Raw genomic sequence first — 14,319 nt, forward strand, 5'->3', positions numbered from 1 at the left:
ATCTATTGAATTACAGGTGGTTCTGGGATAACATGAGTTTCAGCAACGCTATTTGGCTATAACATCACTAATGAAGTACGGGACAGTATTTTGGAGAATGCTCACTTCTGTTGCCAATAGTGCGATACCAGCTCTTTGTTCTGCACATGCGCGTCAAAATATATGTGCCACTTTTTGCATGTGCGACACCAGTGTCAGTCTTAGTGCATTCTAAACATGCACCAATGCCCGCACTGAAGTATCTGCTATACTGTACACAGCAACTGTCTTACATTTTTTAAATGTACTGTGGTAAATTTACTTTTGTTAATAAATATGATTTCAATCTTCATTCAGGCTATAAATGTAATGTCAACTTCACTTGGGCTATGTTATACTTTGCATTAGACTTTGGGTGACCTTTGAGCAATCTTGCATGTTTTTGTTTGCTAGTCTGCCCCAACCCCACTTTTTCCATAGGCCCCATTATTTCTATTAAGCAATTTTCTATTAAGCGAAATTTCACTGGAACACATCTACACCGTTATAAGAGAACTACCAGTACACTCAAAGGCTTTGGGAATTCAGGAAATTCAGAGATCAACAAAACATCAATATATTTTATCACACAAATTATTTCTTAACTTCACAACACCATATTACATGCTCAGCAGAGTTATTCAACATAACTATGAATTTCTCAGAATAACACAGTCAGTATTATAACCCTTCAACAATTTGAAAGTATTCCTTACTTTAAATTTCAAATTTCCCTTCCACCTTTCTGAGAGACTACAAAAATAAAGGGATAGCTTTAACACAGTCACTCAGTAATCCAAATAACTTTTTTTTATTTCAAAAATACTTTATTCAAAAAAATATTTTGATGATCTGTACAATTGGTTATGCCATACGTACATCAACATCTTTGAATACAGAGATCGAGTAATAATTCATATATACAGGTCTGTACATTTACTATGCATGTATTTAGCTGAGGCATCAGCGGAGCCCACTTACTGTGTGGGCCCCCTGTTCTTTGGCAGGCAGATGTTACACGGTGGTCTTTTCCCCCCCGCGCCTTGGCGGCCGCTGCCCCAAGCTTCAGCGTGTCCTTCAACACGTAGTCCTGGACCTTGGAATGTGCCAGTCTGCAACACTCAGTTGGGGTCAGCTCCTTCAGCTGGAAGATCAACAGGTTTCGGACAGACCAAAGCGCATCTTTGATCCTCCAGGTACAGTTGATGTTCATCTTGACAAACACCATTTCATTCATCTCCAGACTTCTTTTGCATAGGCTCATTCCAGGAGGTGTGTGACAGTCTCATCCCCTCTGCAGCCACTTCAAGGGCAGCGTGCGGTGCAGCAGAGAGTCCGGGCGTGCATAAAGGATCTCACAGGCAGAGCCCTTCTCACCACCAGACAAGCCATGTCTTGATGCTTGTTGGAAAGTTCTGGCGATGAGGCATTCTGCCAAATGACATTGACAGTCTGCTCAAGATTCGCCCTCTCCTTTTCCCGAAGGGTCTTAAGGACACTGCGGGCTGACCACTTCTTGACTGATTTGTGGTCAAAGGTGTTTTTCTTCATCAATTTCTTCACAAAGGACAGGTGATACGGAACGGTCCAACTACTTGGAGCGTTCCATGGCAGCGAGGCCAGGACCATCCTTCGCAACGCTGGGGACAGATAGAACCTCAGTACGTAGTGACACTTGGTGTTTGCATACCGGGGATCCACACACAGCTTGATGCAGCCACACACAAAGGTGGTCATCAGGATGAGGGTGGCATTGGGTGTGTTTTTTCCCCCGTTGCCCAGAGCTTTGTACATCGAGTCCCTTCAGACCCTAGCCATCTTTGATCTCCATTCATAATGTAAGATGGCCCTGGTGACTGTGACGGCACAGGTTCTGGGAATAGGCCAGACTTGTGGCACATAAAACAACAGCGACAGTGCCTCACACCTAATGACCAGGTTTTTACCCTTGATGAAGAGCAACCATAGCTTCCATCTGCCCAGTTTCTGCCTCACCTTCTTGATATGCTCCCCCCAAGACTTGGTGCATGCCCCAGGCCCTCTGAACCAAATACCTGCAGGTGGTCAGTCCTGACAGTGACGGGGATGAAGGATTGGTCGGCCCAGTTCCCGAAGAGCATGGCCTCGCTCTTGCCTCGGTTAACCTTGGCCCCCGAGGCCCGTTTGAACTGGTCACATATGCACAAGAGTTTGTGCACAGACAGCGGACCCGAGCAGAAAACGGCGACTTCATCCAAACAGCAATATCTTTGGCATGTTAGTCAACTATGGGAATCACTGTTGAACTCAATTTTGTCCTTCTTCAGTTCCAACCAAATCAACTTTTCAGCAAGCATGACTGGAAAGCTATCAGAATTGGAAAACCAAGCAAATTTTGCCCGCTCTTTAATCCAGTGATAGAGAACTTGTGGTGGTGCTCAACTTCATTTTTGCTGACGACAGTCACAGCACAAACCAGAAATTAGAATTCAGGACTGCTTTATCCATGTGGTCTAGTACTACATTATATGTTGGATCAAAGAGCCCAATATTTTTCTTATTGATACATGCTGCAAAAAAAAGTGCAAAAGTACTTGCTACGTTTGATAGAAAAACCACTAAAAAAAATCTCAAGCACTCAAGCAAATATATTGTGGAATAGTTTCAAAGTTGTAATATATTCTTTCAGCAAATCTCCAATCACTCGCACTGCGACGTACTATATTGCTTTTAAGTTATTATTCTAAACAGACAAGGAGTTCACTTAAATTGCATAGTACATTTGTGCTATGCTAGAGTCAATAAATGATCAACTCCAGCAGAGAATCTAGCCATCTCAACTTGAGATTGAACAGCATTACCACTGCTGGATCTCTCACATACCAACACCCTACAGATCCGTTAGCCAGAATCTGAATGAAACCAGCTATATAATTATTGAAATGACAAACGCACGTCAGAGGCTGGTAATTCTGCAGTAACTAGCTCAGCTACTGACAAAATATGTACACTACCTACAAGTCCCAAGTCAGGAATTACATAGTAACATTAGGTTATGCACTTATGTTGACAGATGGAGTATTCGAATTTAGACAAAAGCAGAATTAGAACAAGTCATACATGTCCTCAATAATCATCACTGCTCGATTATACTAAAAGCCACATCACATGAGGTAAGCATTAATTTAAGTGACTACAATACTTAAGTGAGCACAAGAGATCAGGCAAAAGTTAGCAACAAATAAAAAAAACATGCACCTCTGTATGTGAAAAGCCATGCTTACCATATCTGTCTGTGACATAAATTACACCTCTAGTAATTCACAGTACGAGATGCAATAACATAAATGCAAATCTTCACAAAATAAAACTATTCAGCATTAACTTATTCAATTGGCACAATGTTCATTACAATAGCATCCACTATATTTCACCCCGTATAGCAGCACTTAGTTCTGCAGCCTTAATCAAGAGATTCCACATTCATTTGCAAGGAATTCATTACCTCAGTGACTTGAGGGTTTCCTGATTCCCAGGTAGAGTATTCCAGGTCACTTGACCATCTGGAACATTAAAGGTAGCAGATGCGTGAGAGCACTGCCATATGCAAGTTCCCCTCCATCTCATACTCCATTCCATCCTGCTTGGAACTATATTGCCATGCCTTCATTGGCATTACATCATTGTCCTACCCCAACAGCATTTTGTGCACATCTATACCAGGTGAATTGCAATGCTTTACAAAAGGAATTCACCATCATCCTCTCCAAAGCAATTAGGGATAAGCAATAAATGCTGAACTTGTAGGTGTCATTGACATCTCTTAGATGTATTTGTTTTAATAAACTCCAAGCTCAATACTGTTTATATCAAGCAGGAATATATGACATCGATTTCAAATCACTTTAATTTATCAGGAATTAGCAATAAAAATCTTAGCACTCTGACCGCGATAAATAAATGTAAATTTTAACAAGCTTGACTGAAGCAACTTATCACATTGTCCTAACCAAGAAGAAGTGTTGTCGTGGAATACATCATACATTATATTTTGCTTCTAAATGTATCATTCTATGATTTGGTAAATAAAAGGTTTTATTTGATAACATAATCAAACAAACGTTTTTTGTTAAACTTAATTATGCATAAATAAGTACTCTTAAAAATTCACACGGCTAAAAACCAACAAGTTTTCTGGGCCTTATAGCCTACATAATATAGTTTTAAAAGAGGTGGTTGACCTTCCACAATTTCCTAAATTCTAAAACACAAAGGAGGTAGAGAGCAAACAAGGAATTTAAAGTCAGTTAGACGAATACTGTTGATATTTAACATTCAATAATGATTAAAGATATAGTAACAGAGCAGTTGGAAAATCATGATATTATTAGGTATAGTTTCATGAAAGACAAATTATGGTTCACAAATCTCATAACGCTTTGTTGAGGTGATGGAGACGTTTATAGGAAAGGAAATCTTTGACTCATAAAATGCCTTTCGCGACCTCAGAGATCGTCAAAGTACTTTTCAGCCTATTAAGTACTTCTGAAGTGTAAAAAACCGAAAGAACTGCAGATGCTGGAAATCAGAAACAAAAACAGAAATTGCTGGAAAAATTCAGCATCTGTGGAGAGAAATCAGAGAAAAGGTTAACTTGCAATACTCTCCACAGATGTTGCCAGACCTGCCAAGTTTTTCCAGCAATTTCTGTTTTTGTTACTTTTGAAGAGTAGTTGCTTATTAGATTAGATTAGATTCCTTACAGTGTGGAAACAGGCCCTTTGGCCCAACAAATCCACACCGACACGCCGAAGCACAACCCATCCAGACCCATTCCCCTACATTAATCCCTTCACCCAACACTACGGGCAATTTAGCATGACCAATTCACCTAACCTGCACACATTTTTGGACTGTGGGAGGAAACCGGAGCACCCGGAGGAAACCCACGCAGACACGGGGAGAGTGTGCAAACTCCACACTGTCAGTCACCTGAGGCGGGAATTGAACCCGGGTCTCTGGCGCTGAGAAACAGCAGTGATAACCACTGTGCCACCCGTGCTCCCCTTATAATTTGGATTAACAGCAATCAGTTTGCAAAGATCAAACTCCCATAAACAGAAATGTGGTAACAATTGGTATGAGAGTCTAGATTCTTATGCTCAAGTTTGTGGAGTGGGACTTGACCCCACAGTCTTCTGGCACACAGGCAAGAGTAATTAACTGAGCTACCCTTGAGGCCGCAAGCAAGATAAGGGGGAGACTTTTGGCTGGGGCATATTCAGATTTTTAAGATTGCATCAATTATTTTCCAAACACATTTAGGATTTATTGGATTGGGGCTAATATTAGCATTCATGAAGATTAGCCTACGGACAGAAAAGTGTAGGAATAAACAGGGAATTTTCAGGATAACATTGTGCATTTAACGCAGTGATGCAGGGGTTAGCAGTTAAGCCTCAACTACTTACAATTCATATCATGATCTGGCTGAGAGGAACAAGTGCAATTCATCCAAATCTGCGAATATCATTAAACTCTGGAAAACTAAGCACTAAAGGTATGAATAGAGGCTGCAAAAAGATTACAGCAATTCTGTGATTGAAAGGGAAGGTAGAGTATTTATAGAAAGTCATTGAAGTAGGTTTTTTTAAAAACAGGCAAGATGCTGGGAAATATTAGTATTCAAAGGAACCTTGTACACATCTCAGAAAATTAACATACAAGCATCGGAAACAGTTACGAAGTCAAGTGGCATGTTAGCCTTTGTGGCAAGGCAATTGGGCAACAAGTGTAAGGAACTGTTACAATAATATAACACTTTGAGACAACACCTGGCAAACGGTGTACAGTTTTAGTTTCTTTACCTGAGGAAGGATAAAATTCTTTTTGCAACAGTACAATGAAGGCTGAATAGATTAATTCCTGGAATGAGATGATTGTACTATGAGCAAAAAGAGTGTACTTTTTCTGGAGTTTGGAAGAACATGAGATGATTGAGTACTTCTAAAACAAAAATCACCAAAGTTTTTTATCTTAAACTCAGAGTAATTCACAAGAATACCAATAAAGGGGAAAAGCTTTTGGAGAGAAAATGCTGTTTGGTTGGCAAATTCTAGAGGCATTGCCAAGGAGAATGCAGCAGGTAACAATATTTACTGTTAACCTTTTAGACTTTGTTTAGATTTCAAACCAGACAGTTTGACTCTAATTCATCAGGGCATGCCATGAGAAACAAACCAGCACGTGGATATCACTTACTTTAATGCACTTAAACAGGCACAGTGCATGCATATATTCTTTCAGTCTGCAAACAAGAAGACACAATATATTCTTGCATTTGGCTTACAGTATACTCTGCAGCCCTTGTTTTTACAGTATACTCAACTGTATCACACTGAGCCCAACTGACAGTCCTTAACTGGTTGTCATATAATTCTTCACACCCTCAGGATTATTGTCCAATTGCAGAATCATATCTAATACACAATGTGGTGTGTTTTGTAAGTGCAGGCTAGTTAGATACGGTCAGTACCCCACTTGTCACAAACAGCTGAAAGGATATGCTGTTTATTATGATTCATCAAGCTTTGGGATGGATTATCTACATTTTTGGCATCACATTGGCACAGAAATTCACATAATTTATATACTCAATTGTCTCATTGAAAACATGAAATTCTTAGAGGGTACTTGAATAGGAGATCGTCCTCCTCTATTGGAGAGTCTGGAACTACTTGCATAGAGTGAGGATAAAGGATTGACAGCTTAGGATGGAGACGAGGACAAATGTTTTCACTCTGAGTTATGAACCTTTAGGATTCTGAACTCATGGGGCTGTGGATATTTTATCAATGAATACTCTCAGGTCTGAGAGCAATAGATCCTTGAACACTTAAGGAATCAAGAAAAATGAAGAGAGGGTGGGAAAGTGTTGGCTTAAGGAGGCCATGAGGTGATCTTTTAGAGGTTTATAAAATCATGAGGGGCATAGATTAGGTAAACAGTCAGGGTCTTTTCCACAGGGTAGGGACTCCAAAACTCCAAAACAGGAGGGCATAGGTTTAAGGTGAGAGGAGAAAGATTTCATAGGGAGCGGAGGGGCAACTTTTTCCACACAGAGGGTGGTGCATATATCAAATGAGCTGCCAAAAGGAAATGATAGATGGGTACAATTACAAACATTTAAAATATATTTGGACAGGTACAAAGAGGAAATGTTTATAGGAATGTAAACCAAATACAGGAAAATAGGACTAGTTAAGTTTAGGAAACCTGTTCGGCATAGATGAGGTGGGCCAAAAAGCCTGTTTCTGAGTTGTATGACTGTAAGATTCTAAATGTTTAATCAAGATCTTACTGAATGATGTCAGAAGTCAAATGACACCAGGTTATAGTCCAACAGGTTTACTTGAAATCACAAGCTTTCGGAGCAGACCTGTTGGACTATAACCTGGTGTCATCTGGCTTCTGACCTTGTCCACCTCAGTCCAATGTCAGCATCTGAATGATAAAACAGATTAGATGGTCAATTCTTGCTCTTATTTCTTACATTGTAGAACATAGAACAGTACAGCACAGTACAGGTTCCTTGGCCCTCGATGCTGTACTATCTTCCATGTGCCTATTCAAGATTCCCTTAAATGTACATATGTATCTAATTCTACTAACACTGCCAGCAGTCCATTCCACACACCTGTGTAAAGAACCTACCTCTGACATCTCCACTAAACCCTCCTTAAAATTATGCCCCTTTGTGACAGACATTTCTGCCCTGGGAAAGAGTCTCTGGCTATCCACTCTATCTATGCCTCTCATCCTCTTGTACACCTCTAATCCTTCTTCGCTTCAATGAGAAAAGTCCTAGTTCCCTCAACCTAAGACATGCCCTTCATTCCCGGCAGCATCCTGGTGAATTCCCTAGCACCCTCTCTAAAGTTTCCACATCTTTCCTATAATGAGGTAACCAGAACTGAACACAATATTCCAAGTGTGGCCTAACCAGGGTCTATAGAACTGCAGTATAACCTCGCAGCTCTTAAACTCAATTCCCCTGCTAATGAAAGCCAAAACACCATACACCTTCTTAACAACCCTATCAACTTGGGTGGCAACTTTGAGGGATCTATGGACATGGACCCCAAGATTCCTCTGTTCCTCCACACTGCCAAGAATCCTGCCTTTAACCCTATAGTCTGCATTCAAATTCGACCTACTAAAGTGAATGACTTCACACTTTTCCAGGTTGAACTCCATCTGCCAGTTATCAATCCAGTTCTGCATCCTGTCAACATCCTGTTGCAGCCTACAACAGCCCTTCACACTATCCACAACTCCACCAACCTTCATGTCATCGGCAAACTTATTAACTCACCCTTCCACTTCCTCATCCAAGTCATTTATAAAAATCACAAAGAGCTGACAGCCCTGAACTGATCCCTGCAGAATGTCACTGGTCAGTGAAATCCAGGCTAAATACTTTCCATCTACTACCATCCTCTGTTTTCTATAGGCAAGCGAATTCTGTATCCATGCAGCCAGATTTCCCTGTACCCCATGCCTCCTTACTTTCTGGATGAGCCTACCATGGGGAACCTTATCAAATGCCTTGCTAAAATCTGTGTACACCACATTCACTGCTCTACCTTCATCAACGTGTTTTGTCACATCCTCAAAGAATTTAATGACCTGTCCCTCACAAAGCCATGTTGACTACCTCCAGTCAAACTCTGGTTTTCCAAGTAATCATGAATCCTGTCTCTCAGGATCCTCTCCAATAATTTGCCATATCAGTCTGCTTCAGAAGAGTCAAGGTCCTTCTCACTACTGAACACTGAAGCAAAGTATTCAGTAAAGACCTCCCCTACTTCTTCCGACTCCAGGCACAAGTTCCCTGCATAATCCCTGATCAGCCCTATCCTCACTCTGGCCATCCTCTTGTTCCTCACTTAAGTATAGAACATCTTAGGGATTTCCTTAATCCCACCCCCTAAAGCTTTCACATGCCTCCTTCTGGCTCTTTTAAGTAAATTATATTACAATTTTACTCAGCTGGGGAGGTGAAGCATTTTCCTAGCTGACATTAAATAGAATTTTGAAATGTCTGTTTTGATACAACCATCTTCACATAACTGTTTAATATATCTTTCCAATTAATCCAACTTTACATCCAAAACAAAAATCTGTCAATGGTAAAAAGATTGAAACTGAGTGCTTTGAAAGAAATACAATCAGGCAAGTGTGGAAGGAGGCAAATAACCACACACAAGAATGAAATAATGATTAAAAACATAAGCTTAACAGCATACAATGTATTTAAGGAGAGAATTTACAAAGATGTGACTTGGAGACCATGATATGGAGGTGCATATGTTGGACTCGGGTGGACAAAGTTAGAAATCACACAACACCATTAATGTATTGTCTGAGCTAAGATGTTACTTTTTTTTAATAAAACCTTATATTGTCTCAAGAATGTGATTTGAAAGTAGTTCTGGGATTTACATATTAATGAACCGAAACCTGCAATCCATTCTAAAAGATGGAAGACTAAACAGCAATCTAGATTTGTTCAATATATCATATCAGTTGCATGACATTGTAATCTTTTGCTATAAATTCTGTGCCTTATGATCCTGCGCCACAGCTACCTGATGAAGGAACAGTGCTCCAAAAGCTAGTATTCCCAAATAAACCTGTTGGACTATAACCTGGTGTTGTGTGATTTTTAACTATGACTTGGAGAGTAATTTATACTCGGCACAGTCAGATTGAAAACAAACAAAAAGGTATTAGGTATTTATGCAGGATCTTTTGAACCTTAAATGAAATTTGAGAGATTTTCAGGCCACAAAGACATTTGCTTGAATGCTTGCAGAAAAGTCTAATGTTACTGTTACAAATCATTATGGGTCACCAGACAGACAATATGGGTCACGTCTACGTTCTCAGTTCTTGAAACAGCATTAGCAAATATTGAACGTCACAAACTTTCGACAATGAAAGTTTGATTAATTAATCAAATGTGCAAAGATGGACTTGCTTCTTCGTGCATTGTGAAGATACAAAAACAACATCAGACTTTATGGCTGCCTGGCAATTTATAGCTTGGAGAAGTCAGAATCAAACAAAGACAATAACAGGCATTGAAAGGTGTAAAACCATAAAGAACTATTCTCTATTTTTTAAAATGCTTTTATATTTTCACAAAGCTTACCAATTCAATGCCATTTTGTAACCTAATAAAAAACTAGACACATGCTAAAGGATTTAAACTCATTGGAAATCACAGTAGCTCAACAAGTCAGTAAGATATTTGAATTTGAAGGACGTAGAAATAAATCAAACATAGACAGAGGCTTGCAATCATTAACTACAGTACTATATAAGCTAGTCAAGTAGAAAGTGAGGGGGCGTTAGGCAATATTAGTTGGATTATTAATAAAGTGGATCATTGATCTTGAAGGAAGTTCTCTAGGTATGTCGGCTCCTTCTTAACATGATAGGACACTTGGCCAAGGGTAGTCCTGAGAATACTTGGTCAGCTTTTGTAATAATAGCCTTAATGGCCCGGGCATATATTTTATTCATTGCTGCATAGAAGAAGGAGATAAAAGGAACAGAAGGCCAAACAAGACGGCTAAGCTATGGGAACTAGAAGATCCAAGACTGAGATAACAGCGCACATCTGCTTGCCAACATAATTCAGTGTACTGATCAGTTTATGAAACTTGTTGTATGCTGTATGTGTTGGAATAATGTGATCAAGCTCAGCCACAAACCTTGTAGTAGAATTTGAAAGTTATGAACTATAAATTATATGCTCCAAACTAGCATGGATTTCTTTGTGTGACCAGGATCTTCTCCCATGCCTATGCTCAAATTTGCTTTTCAACTCTGCAGGGAGGAGAAAGTGAGGACTGCAGATGCTGGAGATCAGAGCTGAAAAATGTGTTGCTGGAAAAACACAGCAGGTCAGGCAGCATCCAAGGAGCAGGAGAATCGACGTTTCGGGCATAAGAAGGGCTGATTCCTGAAGAAGGGCTTCTGCCCGAAACGTCGATTCTCCTGCTCCTTGGATGCTGCCTGACCGGCTGCGCTTTTCTAGCAACACATTTTTCAGCTCTTTTCAACTCTGCAGACTTGCAAACTGTCATTTTCTGTCACAACTCCAGTCAAAAGCACTGCTAGAATTGTTAAAAAAAAAAGGTTGAATAAGCTTGAGGAGCTAACACATTACAACTGATCAAATAGCTAATGGCACAGATTTCAGATGTGCAAGTTGAAATTTCAGTGTGCACCAGAACAATAAAATGGTTATACCAACCCAGGCTTAGACACTTTCCATTGAAGCAGACTAAAACATAAGCAATAAAAGTAATTGTAAGCACTGCAATTATAGTTACAATATCAGAATCCTTGAAATAACAATGTACCAACACCAAGAGATAATGAAAAAGAACTAATCTTTGGTTTGCCATCTATTTTGCAAGGATGGAAAAGCTGGACAGTTAAGAATAGAGGTTGTTTAAAAGCAAAATGTAGCAAAAGTAGAAAAAGAACAGAGATATCTTTCTGAATCAGGCTATCACAGCACTGCTGAAATATTCATTTTCAAATATGCTGCCCCACAACTTCAGGCGTTACTGAACCTTTCTTCCACAACACCAGGAAGTTGGAATTAATAACCTACCTGAGAAGATAAACAGCTCTTTCAATATCATTAAGTTCTTCATCAACTGTCAATCTTTCAATCTCTTCTGGTGTCTACAAATGTAAATAAGATTAAAAATAGAGCAGATATGCAATGCAGTTATCAATAAATCAAATGATTTCAGTCAAGCAAGGTCCAATCAAGGGGTGTCATATGATATCATAAACTGCAATGGAAAAGCATGGTTTTTGCGATACCATATGAAAGATTAGATCAGTTTTATTTGCAACGTATCCAATATGTAATATATAAGAGATAGGGATATGTTTAAAAAGAACATTGTAATTTTTCTGAACTGGTTGGGATTGAACATAGTTGGAGTAGCAAATTGTTTAGACTCCCATTTCATCACTCCAAAATAGAGCGAAATTATTTAAATTTAATTCAAATGGAGCAAATATCACTTCAACACACTATCATTACTTTTTTTTGGAAAAAATAGCCAGAATTAAAGTAGGGAAAAAAATTGTATGCAATATATCAGTTAATATCAAATGTACGTAGCTCTTCCAATGCTGTAAATGATCAAATGGTAACTCTATACTCCTGAATTAATCCCAACTTTTAAGTATGATTTCGAATTTAGTGTTCCATTATTTGCAGCCCTTCATAAACAATTTGCTCATGACTAAACATGCAGGCTCTGATCTACAAACTCAATTTCTTTTTTTTCAGTTGGTAATGCTCTTGCCTCTGAGTCAAAAGGATCCAGCTTCAAGTTGCACATGAGAATTTGAGCACACAAATCAAGGCTCTATTTTATGATTTTATTGTAGTGTCTGAGATATCCTCTTTCAGATGTAATGTTATAACAAGGGCCCATCTGATGTTTGAGTAGGTGTAAAAGATCCCACAGACACAATTTATACCACAAGCAACATCACAAAAAAACAGATTAGCTGGTCATTATCACATTGCAGTTTGTGGAAGATTGCTTGCATAAACTGACTACTGCACTTTCTTCATTATAACACTGTGAACAGCACTATACGAATGCAAGTCTTTCTTTCTCTTACGACTAAAAGCATTTTATAATGGATAATGATGAAAGGTTTATACATGCATTTGACAAGCTATATAAAATAAGTTACTCAAACTGACAAGAGTTTGCCAAAGCCACCTCACCAGACGAAATGCTCTTTTTGCCAGACGTCAATTTTTAAAAAAACGTTTTAAACTATGTTTCAGTTACTAATCTATGTAGATTAACAACATACAGGTTCCAGTAAAATATAGAAAAGGGTAGAGAAATTGGGCAGATCAGACAGCTTCAGTGGGGAAGGAGTTAATATTTCACCCTCATTCCCGCTTCTCTCCCTGACCTGCTGACCATTTCCAATCAGGATTTACTTTTAATTCGATAAAAACAATGACTGCAGATGCTGGAAACCAGAGTCTAGATAGAATGGTGCTGGAAAAGCACAGGCAGCATCCGAAGAGCAGTAAAATCGACGTTTCGGGCAAAAGCCCTTCATACTTCTAATTCACATGTAAAGCACCTGCATTTCGACTTAGCATTGATTTAAAATTCAAGTGCATCTGTTCTGTTGTTCGTAACACAGAACATCTAGCAAACATCTAGTCTGTATCATATCAGAAATGTCTTCATTAAATTAGTAAATCAGGTAGTAAATAAAGAATCAGTCACAGTTCAGAATGTAACAAGGTCCATGTTAACATTTGTTCAGAAATATAACCTGATATATTCAATAACAATTGATAGTTGTTCCAAATTTATCATATATACATATCGATTAAATAAATCTAAAATTAAACTGTGGGTTGAATTCTTAATAAATATGCCCGATGTAAATGGCTCGATATTTAAAATGTTAACGATGAATTGGTAAATGTTCCCGTTAAAATGAGTCATAACGTGCGAACAATTTCAGTGCTGGTACGGCAGATTTGATGTTTCAGTCGCTGATAACTTACATAATATAGCTTCGCTACCCTAACGGCTGTAGTCATTATCACTTGTGGGCCTGTATAATAAATCTGATTTCGTCTCTGTACCCAAGGCAGGCTGTCGATTTTCGCTTTAAATACATTTCCAATACTGTACAGTGGTTCAGGGGTAACGCAGGCTCTGCCTTCACTGCGCTGGAACCGTAGCCCAATGTAACCTTGATAGCTCAAATTACATACATGCATATTGTACCCCACTGAATTTTGACATATAAAAGTACAAATATGTATTATTTCACCACCACCCCACAACTACATTCCCCTTTCCCACATACACACCTTCAGGTATCTACGCACTGGTCTTTCAATGAAGCTCAGTTCCTGTAAATCTTCTATTTGCCCGAATAAATTCTCCTGATTGAAATCCATCATTTTTTTTTAACAAACGAAACGAGGATTAGAAGAGATGAGAATAAAGCAGCAGAGTCCGGGGAGGAAGAAGAGCTCTGTGCGTTTTTGTGTGTGGGTGCGGGATTGATCCGGGATCCGGGGGTGGGGAGAGGAGGCTGAGGGAACAGAAGAGTGTGAGGAGAGTGGCAGGGAGAAAATAGGGGTAGGAGAGAATCTGTGGGCGGGGTGGAGGAAGGTGAGTGGGGAAAGTGAGGCTGGGGGCGGGGAGAGAAGGTGACAATGATGGGTGA

General features: G+C 39.3%; 1 protein-coding gene across 4 annotated transcripts in view; it reads right to left on the reverse strand.

Annotated features, from left to right (window-relative positions):
• ppp4r4 (protein phosphatase 4, regulatory subunit 4) overlaps window positions 1–14,313 on the reverse strand; it is a 185,590-nt gene extending 171,277 nt beyond the window's left edge. For all 4 annotated transcript variants that reach the window (XM_043697172.1, XM_043697171.1, XM_043697170.1 and 1 more), the window contains exons 1-2: window positions 13,958–14,313; window positions 11,690–11,763 (exon numbers count right to left, since the gene is read on the reverse strand). In XM_043697172.1, the coding sequence (XP_043553107.1) occupies window positions 11,690–11,763; window positions 13,958–14,050 (167 nt within the window). In that variant the 5' untranslated portion in view covers window positions 14,051–14,313. The remainder of the gene's footprint in view (window positions 1–11,689; window positions 11,764–13,957) is intronic.
• Window positions 14,314–14,319: the final 6 nt, after the last annotated feature.

This window comes from Chiloscyllium plagiosum, chromosome 10 (genome assembly GCF_004010195.1).
Source record: "Chiloscyllium plagiosum isolate BGI_BamShark_2017 chromosome 10, ASM401019v2, whole genome shotgun sequence".
NCBI classification, from domain to species: domain Eukaryota; kingdom Metazoa; phylum Chordata; class Chondrichthyes; order Orectolobiformes; family Hemiscylliidae; genus Chiloscyllium; species Chiloscyllium plagiosum.